At 45.3% G+C, this 19,669-nt stretch overlaps 1 protein-coding gene across 8 annotated transcripts in view; it reads right to left on the bottom strand.

The window, feature by feature from the left end:
* The window catches only part of GRIP2 (glutamate receptor interacting protein 2), a 279,830-nt gene that overhangs the window by 78,729 nt on the left and 181,432 nt on the right, over positions 1-19,669 (bottom strand). Inside the window, exon 1 of one of the 8 annotated variants that reach the window (XM_083155697.1) lies at positions 5,399-5,614. The exons of the other annotated variants lie outside the window; for them this stretch is intronic. Coding sequence (XP_083011823.1) covers positions 5,399-5,453 — 55 coding nt within the window. The 5' untranslated portion in view covers positions 5,454-5,614. Of the gene's footprint in view, positions 1-5,398; positions 5,615-19,669 lie in introns of those variants that run through there. 8 annotated transcript variants of the gene reach the window in all.

The following is a 19,669-nucleotide window of genomic DNA, read 5'->3' as shown; positions in this document are numbered from 1 at the left end:
TTAAGCTGTTCCTTTGAAGCCATCAGCAGCCACAGAGAGCGAGCGCGGGAGATTATGCAGAAATCCATCCAAAGTGAAGCGTCACTATCCCCGACATAACCGTGATTAACCCTTCGTATCAGAGATCAACAAATACAATATGGGACAACAGGTGACCTGCCCATGAGAAACCAAAAGAGGTTCATTTGGAAGGACAAAGGCCCTTATTCTGATTGAGTCGGATGGCTCCGAGTGTGGTCGGACGGCCGATGTTTGGTATTTGCGCATGTGCAGAGGCGTTTCTGCATATGTACGAAGGCCTCGCATGTCCGAACACGGTGTGAGTTCCGTGCAGAAAACGATCGTACTGAACCATCCGAGCAGGGGTGGAGAGGGGCGTGAAGGGCTGTTTGGGCTCATTACCATATGAGTACGCAATAGACTCTGGGACAGAGGCTTTAGTGCCCATTGTATATTGCTCTGCCGGTTAGAGAGGAGGGGGCCTGGACGGACGCTGCTCAAGGGCCCCCTCTCCCGTTAATTGCCCCCCTGGTAATGGAATATGTTTGGAGTTTATCATCCTCTTATAATAAATGGATATCTTCCAGGCAGACAACAACAAAACAAAACGTATTCCACATGTTATGGCCTCTAGTGCGCTCATCATCCGTAGTTACTACTGATGATGGAAGTGAGCAAACTAATACTATGGAGGACCATCGATGGTTTCACCCACCGATGGTCATCTGTGCTCTTTCACTCACTGGCCAATCAGAATCTGGGGAGTGGTTTTTCTTTGGTGCATCAGAGGAGGAGCTAGGCTCTATACACCGGTACCAACTAGGGTGGGAAAACGCATAAGGGACTCTGTTCCATCGATGGTGGAGAAATGTTGGTTATGCATTACTGCCTCACAGTGCTGAGGTCATGGGTTCGATTCTACCATGGCCCTAACTGTGCGGAGTTTGTATCTTCTCCCCGTACTTGCGTGGGTTTCTTCCAAGTACTCCGGTTTCCTCCCACAATCCAAATATATTCTTGTAGGCTAATTGGCTCCCTCCAAATTAACCCTAGAATGTCTGTGTGTGCGTGTACATGTGGTAGGGAATATAGATTGTAATCTTGATGGGGCAGGGACTGAATGATCAAATATTCTCTGTAAAGCGCTGCGGAATATGTGTGTGCCCTATATAAGAAACTGTTAATAAATAAATAAATAATACATTTAACAATTAATGGTTTGAAGCCAACGATGAACAAAGTAAATGCCTGAATTTAATCTGTCTTGTTCCCTGCTCCATGTGTATAGGGGCCCTTAGGAAATGCTGCTATGGGGCCCACATGGACAGAGCGGCGTCTATAATGAAAGCTGGTAATCCTGTGTTTGCTGGCTACATGTACATTGCCGGCGATCTGTGTGTGTTTATACATTGCAGAACATTCCCTGTCACACATATACAATGTGACACTTTTAACGGGAGCTGAGAATTTAGTGCAGGCGTCTGTTCAGCTCACTGTAAGCAATATCCACAGGTCAGTAACCCATCCAATCAGATCACCGTCAGAGCCACATGTGCTCAGAAATGCGGGCAGGAAATGCTCCGCGCTCAGCAGAGCAGGTACAGACATGAAAGATGCGCAAATGACAGGATTATTAGCATTATTACAGATATATGAGCGTTAGAAGTAAGTGTTATCAGTGCACAGAACCTTATTATTCTACTCTATTCAGTAGCGCACGCAGGGGGGGTTTCTGAGTACCAAGAAACCCCCCCAGGAGTCTAAGGGCCCTAGGCTGAAAGCTGAGGATCTCCTCTTTCTATGGGTACAAGAATTTTAAAAATCGGCCCTTGGGAACCGGAGATATCTGACTTCAAATCAGTGGTCCCCATCCAAGCCTGTTAATTGCTCTTCCCAGTCAGATACTTCAGGTTCTGTCTAACTTAGAGTTTTTCTGACTCTACTGTTCCCAGAACCAGAGAAATCAGCCTTCCAGCAGCTGGTTACTGCTCCAGCTCCACACACCTGGTATGTAGTTTTATATTCTCGTTGGCAGATTGCTCTGCCACCTGAACTCTGATCCCCTAGTCCCCAATACCATTTGGTAGGTGGGATTCTCTAGTTTTTAATTCCATTAAAATCTAAGAAATCTATTTCTGGGAACTGGAGATATCTGCAGTCAAGCAAGCTGTCTTCCCACCAGAAAATTATGAATAATAAGCCCACTCCACTATACACCCCTCCTCTGCATATTAAACATCCTCTACCACCCTGGAAGTTATGTATCAGGGCCCCTTCATTCAGCCCAATGCCCCCTTCTCCCACCCCATCTCCCACTATCTGTGCAGTAAAGGGGTAATTAGTGGAAATTACTGATCCAGGCCCTACATGCTGAGCGGTTGATATAATACCCCCTACCACCCACGGGACATCAAAGCTTCCCCCACCCCTACCGCTGGAGGATCGGTAGGGGCCCCAGTACATTGCTATGCCCAGGGGTCTACACTGTTGTTATATATATATATATATATATATGTGTGTGTGTGTGTGTGTGTGTGTACATTATATTATTATTATTTATATACATTTGGTTTATCTATACTACTTTAACTGACCAGGCATATACTGGGTCACCTAAGTGTCCATCTCCGTGCTGTGCTCCGCCCCTCTGGAAACCCCCTTCTGAAAATCCTGCATTTGCCACTGCTATTTATGGACATGAAAGGGGGCTCCTATACTGCTTCCCAGGGGCCAGGGGCTGACTTCCACATCTGTGACTGTTATATACAGATGAGGCTCATTCCGTATTGTAGCCATTAATCTGATCTTTTGTTGTTTGTGTTTTAAATCCGATATCAGCCTATTTATAATATGGGGAAATGGGATGCATTTGCCATATCAGTGTTTGGAATGCCGGCTGTTGGATAACTAATGCAAAATCCCGACACTGGTAAGAATACCGCGTTGTCATAATGCCGACACTGCTTACAGTGCCGACGCTGAAATCTCAACTGTCAACATCCCCAATGTAAATATGACTGGACTGGTTAGTATTAGGCCGTGGGAGCAAGAGTTAGGCTATAAGGGGGTATGGTTAGGGTCAGGCTGTGGGGTGATGGTACGGCAATAAATGTGTGTCTGCGGGGGGGGGGGGGGGGGGTAGGCTGCAAGTACAGAGAGTTAGGGTTTAGGATAGAAATAGATTTGGGTGTTGAATCCAGCACCTAGTAATTCAGGATACATTAGTGTGGGGGAGGTTAGGGTTAGATTGTTGGGGGAGGATAGATTGTGGGGGGAGGTTAGGGTTATAGTGTGGGGTGAGGGTAGGGTTAGATTGTGGGGGGAGGTTAGGGATATAGTGTTGGGTGAGGTTAGGGTTATAGTGTGGGGAGGGTAGGGTTAGATTGTGGGGGGAGGTTAGGGTTAGATTGTTGGGGGAGGATAGATTGTGGGGGGAGGTTAGGGATATAGTGTTGGGTGAGGTTAGAATTAGATTGTGGGGTGAGGTTAAGGTTATAGTGTGGGGTGAGGTTCAGGTTAGATTGTCAAGTGAGGTTAGAATTAACAATACCCTGCCAAGCGAAAACGGGGCGGACGGGTGATGGTAAATAGGAAAATGCAGTAAAACCCCCGTTTTACCGCATTTTCCCTTTAGTACATCCCGCCCATAGTGTTGGGTGAGGTTAGGGTTAGATTGTGGGGTGACGTTAGGGTTATAGTTTTGGGTGAGGTTAGGGTTAGATTGTGGGGTGAGGTTAGGGTTATAGTGTTGGGTGAGGTTAGGGTTAGACTGTTAGTGTTAGATTGTGGGGTGACGTTAGGGTTAGATTGTTAGGGTTAGATTGTTAGGGTTAGACTGTTGGTTTAGGTTCGGGTTAGATTGTTGGGCGAGGTTAGGGTTAGATTGTGGGGTGAGATTAGGGTTAGACTGTTGGTTTAGTTTCGGGTTAGATTGTTGGGTGAGGTTAGGGTTAGATTGTGGGGTGAGGTTAGGGTTAGATTGTGGGGTGAGGTTAGGGTTAGGTTGTTAGGGTTAGATTGTTGGGCGAGGTTAGGGTTAGATTGTGGGGTGAGGTTAGGGTTAGGTTGTTAGGGATAGACTGTTGGTTTAGGTTTGGGTTAGATTGTGGGGTGAGGTTAGGGTTAGGTTGTTAGGGATAGACTGTTGGTTTAGGTTCAGGTTAGATTGTGGGGTGAGGTTAGGGTTAGGTTGTTAGGGATAGACTGTTGGTTTAGGTTTGGGTTAGATTGTTGGGTGAGGTTAGGGTTAGATTGTGGGGTGAGGTTAGGGTTAGGTTGTTAGGGTTAGACTGTTGGTTTAGGTTCGGGTTAGATTGTTGGGTGAGGTTAGGGTTAGATTATGGGTTGAGGTTAGGGTTGGGCTTTGGCAGGAGGGCTAGGGTAAGGAATTTACCAGCACACGGCACATCAGATCACTCTGCCATCCCGTCATGTCCTGGTAAGAGTCACTGGAGGTGCCACTGCCACAGGGACCAGGTAAGGTGGCGCTGGGCCACAGGGGCATTGACCCTGCGGTTTGTCATGTTGGCGTGTCACCTGTGTAGACGTAATGTGAGACTTCTTTATGGCAGGATCCTGGCAGCTTTTTCGTGAGTCACAATCTCTCCTCATGTCTCGCCATAACGATGCCAGAATGACGCCAGTTTTAAAAAAAAAAATCGGTACTTATGTATTATCTGGGCTCCCATGTTAAATGCACACCATTTTTTTCATACCCCTACTATCCAACTACGCATGGAGTTGATTTTATATAGTGTGGCGAGCACAGCGAGCCCCGCGAGGGGACGCGGTCTCATAAGAAAAACGGGAGCCCAGATATTACATAAGTACCAAAAAATCATATTCCCCCAAATCACTATACTGCTATAATCACTATATACAGCCGCCACTTAGCCTCGCTGCCCCTAGTCACTGCGCCCAGGGCTTACGTCGCACTGCCATGCCAACCACTTAATATACATTGAAACCAACATACTCTGACTTTACGTGACAACTAGATTAATATCTTAGCAAACCTCCAGACCCAAAATTGACATAAAATGCAGCCCCCCACATGTAACTAATAATATGTATTTTGGAAAATATTGTATTTCAGGGGCAGTAATACAGTCAGTACAGGCGGCGAATGGGTTTAGCCATGAAAACCTAATGCAACCTTCACAGACGCAGTATCCCACACCAGCAAATTATTTTGTACAGCAACTGAGAACCCCCCCCCAACCCCCCCCCCCCCCCGCACACACACACACCTCCTTGCCCAGCTGAACTTTTAGAAGTCAACTTTTGGTAGACACTAGAGAATAGGGGTGATGTGTATCGCCCTGTGGCTCATTGCAAGCGACCCACATGTTGCATGCTATCAGACAGCTCACCCGGGCTGCGACACACAGTACTGTACCTTTCACTCGCTGCTTTAATATCCCAAGCCGACACTTTAGTGAGACCGAGAACATGGGGGCTGGCTGGTCCTTGCAGTCCTGGTGCGTCAGTCACAGCGGTCAGTCAGGGCACATACTGAGATAGGTGGGAGACAGGTGATGCGGGGGAACGGTGCAGATTTCTGAGAACCAGACCAGTAAGGAGTGAGAGGGAAATAAGACAGAGTGCAAGAAATGGAGTTATCCTCCCTTCAAGCCCAGAAATAATCAAAAGGCATCTTCATAGGGAAATACTGATAGAAGATGGAATGTTCCCAGTGAAGGAATGAGGGTGAGGAGATGGAGGGGGGGGGGGGGGGGGGGGGATAGGGAGAGACTCTGTTGGACAGGTATCAGAGAATGTGGAAGGTCAGTATCTAAAGTTGTAGATCTAAAGAGAGAGCGGGAGAGACTGGGGGTGAGAGAGGATGAGAGAGGGAGGCAGAGAGAAACAGATAAATAGAATGAGAGAAGGAGGCAGAGAGTAGGAGAGGGTGGCAGAAAGCAACAGAGAGAGTGGATGAGAGAGGGAGGCAGAGAGAGGGAGAGGGTGGCAGAAAGCAGCAGAGAGAGTGGATGAGAGAGGGAGGCAGAGAGAAACAGACAGAGGAGGAGAGAGGGAGGTAGAGATAGTAAATGAGACAAGGAGGCAGAGAGAGAGCAAGAGAGAAAGAGAGGATGACAGAAAGAGGCAGAGAAAGTGGGTAAGAGAGGGAGGCAGAGAGAAACAGACAGAGGATGAGAGAGATGAGACAGGGAGGCAGTAAGAGAGCAAGAGAGAGAGAGACAGGATGATAGAAAGAGGCAGAGAGAGTGGGTAAGAGAGGGAGGCAGAGAGAAACAGACAGAGGATGAGAAAGGGTGGTAGAGATAAAGGATGGGACAGGGAGGCAGAGAGAGAGAGAGAGCAAAAGGATGAAAGAAAGAGGAAGAGAGAGTGGATGACAGAGGGAGGTAGAGATCCAGAGGATGACTGAAAAAGGCAGAGAGAGTGGATGAGAGAGGGAGGCAAAGAGAGAGCCAGAGGGTGAAATAGGGAGGCAGAGAGAGAGAGAGAGAGGAGGAGAGAGGGAGGATAAGAGAGGATGAGGGAGGCAAAGAGGCACAGAGAGGATAAGAGAGAGTGCAAGAGAGAGAGAGAGGATGAGGGAGAAATGCACACAGGATGAGAGCGAGAGGCAGAGAGAAGGGATAAGAGATGGAGGCAGAGAAAGGATAAAAGTGAAAGGCAGAGATAGAATACGAGAGGAAGGCAGACAGAGAGAAACTGAGAGGATAAAAGAGGGAGGCAGAGAGAGAGAGAGAGAGATGATAGATGATGTTAGAGGGTGAGAGAGGGAGGCAGTGAGAGAGAGAGATGATGTTAGAGGGTGAGAGAGGGAGGCAGTGAGAGATAAAGTTGATGTTAGAGGGTGAGAGAGGGAGGCAGAGAGAGAGAGATGATGTTAGAGGGTGAGAGAGGGAGGCAGAGAGAGAGAGATGATGTTAGAGGGTGAGAGAGGGAGGCAGAGAGAGAGAGATGATGTTAGAGGGTGAGAGAGGGAGGCAGAGAGAGAGAAAGATGATGTTAGAGGGTGAGAGAGGGAGGCAGAGAGAGAGATGATGTTAGAGGGTGAGAGAGGGAGGCAGAGAGAGAGAGATGATGTTAGAGGGTGAGAGAGGGAGGCAGAGAGAGAGATGATGTGAGAGAGGGAGGCAGAGAGAGAGAGAGATGATGTTAGAGGGTGAGAGAGGGAGGCAGAGAGAGAGATGAGAGACTGATACAGCGCAGGACTCTCTTCCTTTCTCAGCTGTCTGATGACTGATCCTTGTTTTCCTGTCCAGCGTATAATGAAATCCTCATTAATATTAATAAGATGTTTATTTGCTCCTCGGTTTCTTATTGGATTCTTCCTAATAACAACAAAAGGTCATTAACCCTTATCCTTCCTTGTTACAATCCAGTAAATCAGATGCTGCACATAGGCAGAGATGGGATTATATTATGGGACTGATTCAGACCTTCTCGCAGCAGGTCCGAATTCACACCCTCCGCGATGGTTGGGGTCGCCAATGTGCATGTACCAGCCCCAGCTGCCAGCACCTTTTGCTAATTTTTTCTTCGCCGAGGTGCTCGCAGCCTGAGTGACAGGCCGGGGGCATTCCTGGGTGGTCTCACTGCGTTCGTGGGTGTGTCCACAAAAACAGTGGACACGCCCATGGGAATGCTGGGCGGGTCCCATAGAATGCATGCGTCAACCTGCCTGACCTCTGCGCCCACCCCGATTTTGCGTTGCTACAAGCAGACGCCGAGTGACTCCTGGGTCATTTGGCGGCTGCGAGCGCCGGGCAGAGGTGGAGAAATCATTTGACGGTAACGCATGGATGCGCCAATGAAAGCGTCTCCGGCCTAGCCTGTAGGGGGAGATGTATCAAACATGGAGGGAGGGAGGTTCAGGGGAGTTCTGAGGAAAAATTACCTCACAGAAAGAGTAGTGGACACGTGGAATAGCCTCCCGCCAGAGGTGGTAGAGGCTAAGACAGTAGAACCATTTAAACATAGACATAAGGAAATACATAGAAATAAGGATCAAATAGGGTACGAGGAAACAATAAACGGGGCCGATGGTTCTTATCTGCCGTCACATTCTTTATTATTATGATTCTTAACCTTCTAAAGAGTGAAACAGGGTATTAGCGGGGATGTTGCCCATAGCAACCAGTCAGATGCCATGTATCATTGGGCCCTATTCAGGCCTGATCGCTGCTGTGCGAATATGCGCAGCGGCTGATTACACCTACTAGCAAAGATAACCTGCTACTTTTATCCTCCGCTCGCCATTTGGTGATTGACAGGAAGTAGTCGTCTGGCGGTGGTAACCGCCCCCAGGCGCCAGTTCCTACAGGGAGCGCTATATATAACGCAGACGTGCCTAAGTAAAAGCAATGTAGGGGATGGTGCGTGACGTCAGCTCCAGGTTATCCCGAACCTATCACCCCCGTTACTATGCAAAGCTTGTGCACACCTGGCGGAACCACACTATTGCGGTATACAGCGTCCCTCGCCAATATGTGAATATGTAACACAATTACACACAGAATACAGCATCCCTATGTAACACAATTACCCACATTACAGTAACATCCATTTGTACTGTAGCACAATTATACACAATATACAGAGTCCCTCAAGAAAATGTAACACACAACTGCACACTGTACACAGTGTCACTTGCCAATATGTAACACAATTACACACTTTACACTGCGTCCCTCACCAATATAACACAATTACATACAGAACTCAGCGTCCCTCGCCAATATAACACAATTACACACAGTACACAGCGTCCCTCACCAATATATATAACACAGTATAAGCCCCTTACAAGCTGACAACATTTCCTGCGGGCCATAAATACCCAGACACCTTCATTATCTCAGCGCTACTTACTGTACATACATATTGATGCCCCCCCCCCTCTCTCTCCTACAGGGGCTATGATCACACTGCATTATCATTAGGATTGTATACACAGAGAGGTCAATTTACTAAGATCCAATGTGTACGAATTCACCCCTTCTTAGCCATTCGATATTAACAACATCCGGGATGAGCCGTTCGGCCGATTTACTATCACCTATTACCATCAATTATGCTGATTTGCTTTTTTTACGAACGGCGACTTCATCCGAATTCGGGTGTACAAATGAGTACACCATCGATAGAACCCAGTCATATATCATTCGCAAGGGCGTAACGACCATAGGTGCAGGGGGTGCAGCTGCTAAGGGGCCCAGAGCTGAGAGGGGCCCACTTTGCCTGTCAAAGTATCATGTGCTATATCATTTTTTTAGCATTAGGTGATGAATAGGGGCCCTTACAAACTTTTGCTATAGGGCCCACATGAATCTAGTTACGCCACTGATCATTCGTACTGCTGAATACGTCAGGTAATAAAGCAGAAAATATAAATGGAATCTGCAATATATTTTCCAGCCGTATTGTGCTGAAGCCTGTGTGGATCAGGTCTTTGGTTATTGGTTCTGTAGTGGGACTACTAGTCCCAGCAGGCCCGTTGTGATTCCTCAAGCCCCAGCATACAGGGGAGGCTTGCTGGGTCTTGTAGTTCTACTACAAAACCCAATACCTTATTTTAACACTTTGGGTGAAATTTTATAGGATGAGAGAATCAGAAAGTGTGAGATTTGGTGAGAAATCTCCAGGTTTTTTTTTAAAGCGGCAATCATTTACACTGCAAAATCAAACTGGTTTTGCAGTGTAAATGATTGCCGCTTAAAAAAAAAAAACTGGAGATTTCTCACCAAATCTCTCACTTTCTGAATCTCTCATCCTATTACATTTCACCCTTTATTTCCTTCAGCCCGGCACCTACCGCCCAGGGGCTCTAGGGACAGCCTTGGATTTCAGCCCAGTCCAGGGGTGCCCTGGAAGAGGGGGGCCCCTTTGTTGGTCCAAGAGCCCTGTGATGGTTTCAGAAATAATTTTGCCGGATTCTCCGGTCATATTTTTGGGCTGATTTATGGATGATCCCGGTTGTACCGCGGTTTGTCCGGCGTAAACGGTTAAATTAGTACATTTCTCCCATAGATTTCAAAGATTTAGGGGGTCTAAATGGAAGATGCAGAAATCCCTAAAATCCTGCAAATAAGTGACAGGTAAAATGCACTGTTCAGTGTTACCCTGGGCTTACATTGGACTAGGAAAGAACATCAACCATTGACGTTTGTAAACCATCAATGATTGTCAGCCGATGACCATACCTCCCAACTGTCCCGCTTTTAGCGGGAACATCCCAGTGTTTTGGGACGTTCCCGCTTCCGGCAAGGGGGGGGAGGGGGGGGGGCAGATGGGAGTTCCCCCTCTAGTCATGATGGTGACCCCATTCTACATCTTTAGACACTCCGACGTTCCGATTCCTGCTACATTAGCACATTTTCACACAGCAGCTGTGTTACCTCTGAATCAGACGACATGCTTCTATGCATACCTCCCAACTTTTGCAATTGAAGAATAGGGACACTCGATCCCCAGCCCCACGCAGGGGTTGGGATCATTTGGTCTACAGCATTATGTTCGACAGTCATTAGGTCGACACCATTAGGTCGACATGGGTAAAGGTCGACATTGTACTAGGTCGACATATCAAAAGGTCGACATGGTTATAGGTCGAACGGTCATTAGTTCGACAGGTCGTTAGTTTGACAGGTCATTAGTTCCACAATGTTTATGTCGACAGTCAAAGGGTCAACATGGGGTTTTTCACTGTTTTTTTACCTGAATGTCAACACAGTCAACATGGACACAGTTTTAAGTGCACCGCATCCCCTCGCATCGCTCGCTGCGCTCGGTACACTATTTTATTCTCCCACCACGCCCTAGTGGATGGTAGGGCATGAAATACCGCATGTTGACTAAAAAAACAGTGAAAAACCCCATGTCGACCTTTTTACTGTCGACCTAGACAATGTCGAACTAACGACCTGTCGAACCAATGACCTTTCGACCTAGAACCATGTAGATCTTTTCCTATGTCGACCTAGACCCATGTAGACCTTTTCCCATGTCGACCTAAAGGTGTCGACCTAATGACTGTCGAACATCATGCTGTAGACCAAATGACCGCATCCCCTACTAGAGAGGGACACTGCCGGCCGCGGGAGGGACGTTGGAATGTCCCCATGTTTAGCGGGACAGTTGGGAGGTATGCCTATGTTCCTGAAATGCGCTATCTGGTTAGATCCCCCCACCTCCCCCAGCTGGGAGCATACTAGGACAGTTAAAACATTCCCCGGAAATATTAGCAATGATAGTAAAGCTTTTCAGAGTTAACAGGACAGCTGCCTATCGGAGCAGCTGTCCTGGGTTGGGGGCATAGCGGCCATAAGGAACATTAGGTCTTGGGGCATTTCTATCACATTTTATAAAAAGCCCCTATATTTGTAAACCTGAAGTTTCCTGTCATGGGCTTGGATATTTCCGCCATCAGACCGGTGACAGGCGATTGTCTACGTTCTCTCTTACATTCTCAGCGGCAGGTCGCTGAAGAACTGTCACCCACACTAATAGCGCAGCAATCCTCCCACTCGCAGCACAAAGCAAACGTATTCTTCCCCATCTGTAAAGACGCCGGCAATACAGATCAGCCATACTGCGCACGTCGGACCAGATTCAGTAACGCAAAATAATAAAAAGCACGTCATTTAGTGTCTGGGACAAACCATGTTGCTAGGCAAGGATACAAATACATTTATATTGTTTCTATGCAGAGTAAATATTGGCTGCTTTTGCATGTAGCCTACAGATGTTAGACAGTTATTTTTGCACAACAATCTAGATTTCAGTTTGAACACACCCCATCCATATATAAATCTCTCTGCACATGTTACATCTGACCCCCTGCAGTGCAGCAGGGTTTGTCTATTTGCGTGCTTTTTTTTGCTTTGCTAACTAACCTGAAGAGGCTATTGGCTGATATAGAGACTTAGGGGGTTATTCTGGTTCACTCCTTCTGCCAAATTCCTTCTTAGATGGACAAAACCATGTGCCCTGCAGGTGGGGCAGATGAAAAATGTGCAGAGATAATTAGATTTGGGTGAGTTATTTTGTTTCTGTGCAGGGTAAATACTGGCTGCTTTATTTTTACACTGCAATATAGATCTCACTTTGAAGTAAAACCCCACCCAAATCTAATTCTCTCTGCACAAGTTACATCTGCCCCACCTGCAGTGCACATGGTTTTGTCCATTTGAGAAGGAATTTGCCAGAAGGAGTGAACTAGAATAACCCCCTTAACCCCACTCTACTACTGATGAAATTATTTTCTATGCTATTCAAAGGCAAATATAGAGAATTATAACATTGAATTGTAAAGTTCAATAGAAGATTCTGTTTCTGCACCGCAAGCTGCAGAACCGCGAAGATAAATCTCCGCCCCCCCAGGTACCGTCCAATAAGCACAAAGCTGCATCTAGATCTTGCTCGATCTGTCTCCACCAGATGTTCCCGGCACTAATCACTAATAATCAATGTGCCCAGCAGCTACAATATGCTTAATTGAATCCACCCCTGACCATGGTGGCAGAACTAGGGCAGAGATTGGCATCTTGGCCGCTAACGTCCCCAGTTACACCGATGCTCATCATCACTGGCAGATACATATAAATAAGGGACATGCCAATACCACGTTTGGTGAGATGAATACAGAGTGGGCCTCTCGGATTTTGGGCTGCAGACTACTTTACGACATTGATTTCCGCGTTGGAAATACAGGAGCACAGGTTGTATATCCGTTAGGGATGAAATCCGCTATCGATCTCCCAGGACATAAAAGCAGATGAGAAAATGGAAAGGAATAAACTAGGAAAGTGAGGCTGTACATCAGCGAGGGGGCTCCGTCCACACAACGGAGCAATACCAGGCGCTGGAGTTATGGGAGACGCATGACACCAGGTGTAATATATGTGCATATTCCTGTAACTGATTACTAGCACTATACTGTAATACACGCCAGGTGTAATATATGTGCATATTCCTGTAACTGATTACTAGCACTATACTGTAATACACGCCAGGTGTAATATATGTGCAGATTCCTGTAACTGATTACTAGCACTATGCTGTAATATACGCCAGGTGTAATATATGTGCACATTCCTGTAACTGATTACTAGCACTATACTGTAATACACGCCAGGTTTAATATATGTGCACTGATTCCTGTAACTGATTACTAGCACTATACTGTAATACACGCCAGGTGTAATATATGTGCAGATTCCTGTAACTGATTACTAGCACTATACTGTAATACACACCAGGTGTAATATATGTGCACTGATTCCTGTAACTGATTAATAGCACTATGCTGTAATACACGCCAGGTGTAATATATGTGCATATTCCTGTAACTGATTACTAGCACTATACTGTAATACACACCAGGTGTAATATATGTGCAGATTCCTGTAACTGATTACTAGCACTATGCTGTAATATACGCCAGGTGTAATATATGTACTGATTCCTGAAACTGATTACTAGCACTATACTGTAATACACGCCAGGTTTAATATATGTGCACTGATTCCTGTAACTGATTACTAGCACTATACTGTAATACACGCCAGGTGTAATATATGTGCACTGATTCCTGTAACTGATTACTAGCACTATGCTGTAATACACGCCAGGTGTAATATATGTACACTGATTCCTGTAATTGATTACTAGCACTATGCTGTAATACACGCCAGGTGTAATATATGTGCACTGATTCCTGTAACTGATTACTAGCACTATACTGTAATACACACCAGGTGTAATATATGTGCACTGATTCCTGTAACTGATTAATAGCACTATGCTGTAATACACGCCAGGTGTAATATATGTACAGATTCCTGTAACTGATTACTAGCACTATGCTGTAATACACGCCAGGTGTAATATATGTGCATATTCCTGTAACTGATTACTAGCACTATGCTGTAATACACGCCAGGTGTAATATATGTGCATATTCCTGTAACTGATTACTAGCACTATACTGAAAAACACACCAGGTGTAATATATGTGCAGATTCCTGTGACTGATTACTAGCACTATACTGTAATACACGCCAGGTGTAATATATGTACAGATTCCTGTAACTGATTACTAGCACTATACTGTAATACACGCCAGGTGTAATATATGTACAGATTCCTGTAACTGATTACTAGCACTATACTGTAATACACGCCAGGTGTAATATATGTGCACTGATTCCTGTAACTGATTACTAGCACTATACTGTAATACACGCCAGGTGTAATATATGTGCACATTCCTGTAACTGATTACTAGTACTATGCTGTAATACACGCCAGGTGTAATATATGTGCACTGATTCCTGTAACTGATTACTAGCACTATACTGTAATACACGCCAGGTGTAATATATGTGCACTGATTTCTGTAACTGATTACTAGCACTATGCTGTAATAGACGCCAGGTGTAATATATGTGCATATTCCTGTAACTGATTACTAGCACTATACTGTAATACACGCCAGGTGTAATATATGTGCACTGATTCCTGTAACTGATTAATAGCACTATGCTGTAATACACGCCAGGTGTAATATATGTACAGATTCCTGTAACTGATTACTAGCACTATACTGTAATACACGCCAGGTGTAATATATGTACAGATTCCTGTAACTGATTACTAGCACTATACTGTAATACACGCCAGGTGTAATATATGTGCACTGATTCCTGTAACTGATTAATAGCACTATGCTGTAATACACGCCAGGTGTAATCAGTCACTGATTCCTGTGACTGATTACTAGCACTATGCTGTAATACACGCCAGGTGTAATATATGTGCACTGATTACTGTAACTGATTACTAGCACTATACTGTAATACACACCAGGTGTAATATATGTGCACATTCCTGTAACTGATTACTAGCACTATACTGTAATACACGCCAGGTGTAATACAGTATATGTGCATATTCCTGTAACTGATTACTAGCACTATGCTGTAATACACGCCAGGTGTAATATATGTGCATATTCCTGTAACTGATTACTAGCACTATACTGAAAAACACACCAGGTGTAATATATGTGCAGATTCCTGTGACTGATTACTAGCACTATACTGTAATACACGCTAGGTGTAATATATGTACAGATTCCTGTAACTGATTACTAGCACTATACTGTAATACACGCCAGGTGTAATATATGTACAGATTCCTGTAACTGATTACTAGCACTATACTGTAATACACGCCAGGTGTAATATATGTGCACTGATTCCTGTAACTGATTACTAGCACTATACTGTAATACACGCCAGGTGTTATATATGTGCACATTCCTGTAACTGATTACTAGTACTATGCTGTAATACACGCCAGGTGTAATATATGTGCACTGATTCCTGTAACTGATTACTAGCACTATACTGTAATACACGCAAGGTGTAATATATGTGCACTGATTCCTGTAACTGATTACTAGCACTATGCTGTAATACACGCCAGGTGTAATATATGTGCATATTCCTGTAACTGATTACTAGCACTATACTGTAATACACGCCAGGTGTAATATATGTGCACTGATTCCTGTAACTGATTACTAGCACTATACTGTAATACACGCCAGGTGTAATATATGTGCACTGATTCCTGTAACTGATTACTAGCACTATGCTGTAATACACGCCAGGTGTAATATATGTGCATATTACTGTAACTGATTACTAGCACTATGCTGTAATACACGCCAGGTGTAATATATGTGCATATTCCTGTAACTGATTACTAGCACTATGCTGTAATACACGCCAGGTGTAATATATGTGCATATTCCTGTAACTGATTACTAGCACTATACTGTAATACATGCCAGGTGTAATATATGTGCATATTCCTGTAACTGATTACTAGCACTATACTGTAATACATGCCAGGTGTAATATATGTACATATTCCTGTAACTGATTACTAGCACTATGCTGTAATACATGCCAGGTGTAACATATGTGCACATTCCTGTAACTGATTACTAGCACTATGCTGTTATACACGCCAGGTGTAATATATGTACAGATTCCTGTGACTGATTACTAGCACTATACTGTAATACACGCCAGATGTAATATATGTGCACTGATTCCTGTAACTGATTACTAGCACTATACTGTAATACACGCCAGGTGTAATATATGTACAGATTCCTGTAACTGATTACTAGCACTATACTGTAATACACACCAGGTGTAATATATGTACAGATTCCTGTAACTGATTACTAGCACTATACTGTAATACACGCCAGGTGTAATATATGTGCATATTCCTGTAACTGATTACTAGCACTATGCTGTAATACACGCCAGGTGTAATATATGTGCATATTCCTGTAACTGATTACTAGCACTATACTGTAATACACACCAGGTGTAATATATGTACACTGATTCCTGTAACTGATTACTAGCACTATGCTGTAATACACGCCAGGTGTAATATATGTGCACTGATTCCTGTAACTGATTACTAGCACTATACTGTAATACACGCCAGGTGTAATATATGTGCATATTCCTGTAACTGATAACTAGCACTATGCTGTAATACACGCCAGGTGTAATATATGTGCATATTCCTGTAACTGATTACTAGCACTATACTGTAATACACGCCAGGTGTAATATATGTGCATATTCCTGTGACTGATTACTAGCACTATGCTGTAATACATGCCAGGTGTAATATATGTACAGATTCCTGTAACTGATTACTAGCACTATACTGTAATACATGCCAAGTGTAATATATGTACAGATTCCTGTAACTGATTACTAGCACTATACTGTAATACACGCCAGGTGTAATATATGTGCACTGATTCCTGTAACTGATTACTAGCACTATACTGTAATACACGCCAGGTGTAATATATGTGCATATTCCTGTAACTGATTACTAGCACTGGCCCTTATTCTGAATCGTGCGGTACGGCCCGCGTGCGGCCGTACCGCCGATGTTTTCAGTCTGCACATGCGCAGAGGTCAATCTGCGCATGTGCAGCCCAATTCGCCGCAGACGTAGTTCGTCCGCCGCAAAGGGGGCGTATAGGGGCGTGAGGGGCTTCATACCCTCATTTCCCTATGCATACGCCCCGCGTTTCATGGGCGTTCCCATGCAAACGCGGGGCGTATGCATGCTAATGAGGGTATGACGCCAGTGATGGGGGCGGAAAGCTGACGTCGCCGGATGTCAGCTCTCAGCCCCCATACAAGCTATCACACGGACGATTGTCCGTGTGGTCTCAGCTTGCGGGACCTGGTGGGGCGTGCGGCCCTGCCTTCGATGGTCGCCGACCATCGAATGCAGGGGGCAGCTCCCACCATGGTGGAGGCGTACGCCCCACCATTTTCTTGCGGATCGCCAGCCGTCCGTGTACGGACGGCCGTGGCGATCCGTATCGTGGGCGGGGATTGGTTTGTGTGGCCGGAGCACCGTGTGCGGCTCCGGCCGCACAGATCTGAATAAGGGCCACTATGCTGTAATACACGCCAGGTGTAATATATGTGCATATTCCTGTAACTGATTACTAGCACTATACTGTAATACACACCAGGTGTAATATATGTGCACATTCCTGTTAGAGATGTGCAGGTTCTGATTGACTTTTTTCAAAACAAGATCTTATTGGCTATCCCAAATCACATGACAGCTGATAGCCAATAAGATTCTGATTTGAAATCAGCGTCAATCGGAGTAAATCAGAACCTGCACATCTCTAATTCCTGTAACTGATTACTGCATACGCACCGGGTTCTGTCACAGACGGTTACTATTCCAACTAGCGTTAGATCCACATTAATTAACCAAAAAGAAAGTTATTATGTGAGTAGACATCAGCGGTTCTCTGGAGAGATTAGCAGTAAAGCAAGCGGCCTGTAATGTTAATGTAATGTTAGTATTGCATAAAGGGGGTGATTCAGGTTGGCCTAAAAAGAGCTTACTTGGGACTGATGTTGTTGCTCTGCACATGTGTATATGAGAATATCACATGGGTGGGGGGGGGGGGGGGGACGACCGACCATTTTATCTAAATGAGGCTCTGATAAGTAAGCTCAAATAAAATGTAAAAAAAATATATAGGGAGCGTCTCAGATCCACCATTATAGGCCGGCTAAGCAGTGAGCTTTGTTACCTCTGCAGCCAGCAATACCAGACAGCCTCTCCAGCAATAGTGTCTCGATAAGTCATGGCTCTAAAACCCCCACTCCATTCTGACCCCGAATGCATTGGGTGGGCCACTATTGGTCGACATGCATTATGTCATCATAGACAATAGGTCAATGCAAGAAAAAATTCAACATGGTAACGGTCAACAAATGAAAAAAGTATTTCAGAATTTTTACCACCCACTTGTGAACTATACATTTTCGCAAGACAGTCCCCACCAGCAGTGTCAGTTAGGGGCTATTCATAGAGGACAGAGGGGCATGCCGCTATAGTCATGAAAAGGGGGTGTGGCTCGTGGTCGCAGCACGCCAATGAGGTTCTGTCCCTTTTTGGAAGGTACACGATTGGGGACGGTAACGATTACAGAACAGTACGCCGATCTACATGCTGAAATGTACAAATTAACTAACGTGAAAAGCTCATGTCATCTTTTTTATGTGTCAACCATACATGCAGCAATCTTTTTGCAATGTTGACCTTTTGGGGTGAACACTGATTACTGTCGACCCTGTGGTCCCCATCCAGCGACTGGGCGACGGGTAAGCAGTAGATGCATGTTGGCAGTGTAAAGTGTTGGCACTTTTCTTTCGATATGGAGCCGTCCTGTCGGAAGAATATTAAGCAGCAAAGAACCTGCGACCGACCGACCGTGGACGGCCAAGAGCGTTTTTGGCCGTTTATCGATCGCAACGAAGGGATCGGGACAGCGTACACATATATACAATCGAACGGCCGTTCGTCCGCAGATCGGAAGAACGGCCCGACGATTGTACATATGTGTACCCAGCTTTAACACCTGCTGAGTCCCCGGCGCCTCCGTTGCAGATTGCTGAGAATAAATCAGACGTCACCCCTCCGGCTCTTCCGTTACACGTCCGGCGTTCCCTCCTATAAACTCTGCAGTAACCCTGCGCCCTTCCCTAGAGGAACATTCCGCCGGCTGTGGAACAGCAGCACTTTATTGTTGTTATGGCATATACGCTGCCAACGATCCCTCATCGCTGCTGATCCCACTGAATTCCCACTGCTCCCACTACCCACAGACTCCGGTGCCGCCGCCTCATTCAAACCCTCACTGCCAAATTTATCGGTGCAATTCAATAGCGAATATAATTACAATCCATTACAAAATGAGAGTGTGTGGGATTTGTAAGCTTATATGCTTAATACGGGTAGTAAAACACATGGACATAGGACCTTATTCTGGTTGACTCGCAAGGCCGCAAATTTCACAGACTTGCAAGTCCACAAAATACTGCCCACACAGTCGCCCCCCCCATGCGAATAAATGTTTCTACAGTGATCGCAGATCTAAGACACCTCTGTGGTGTCTTAGGTCTGCGGGCACCCTGTGCGGAAAGCGGGCGGTCACCATCGCCCAGAATAAGGTCCATAAGCCGCTTTAGTAATTATAGTAATTTGTACAGCTGACATTAAAACGAACGGGCTCTCTGAAAATTCATTGCAACTAATTACATAT

The sequence above is a fragment of the Crinia signifera genome, chromosome 8, assembly GCF_055691185.1.
Source record: "Crinia signifera chromosome 8, ASM5569118v1, whole genome shotgun sequence".
NCBI classification, from domain to species: Eukaryota; Metazoa; Chordata; class Amphibia; order Anura; family Myobatrachidae; genus Crinia; species Crinia signifera.
Note: the sequence above shows the minus strand (reverse complement) of the source record. Positions and strands in the feature narration are given on the sequence as shown.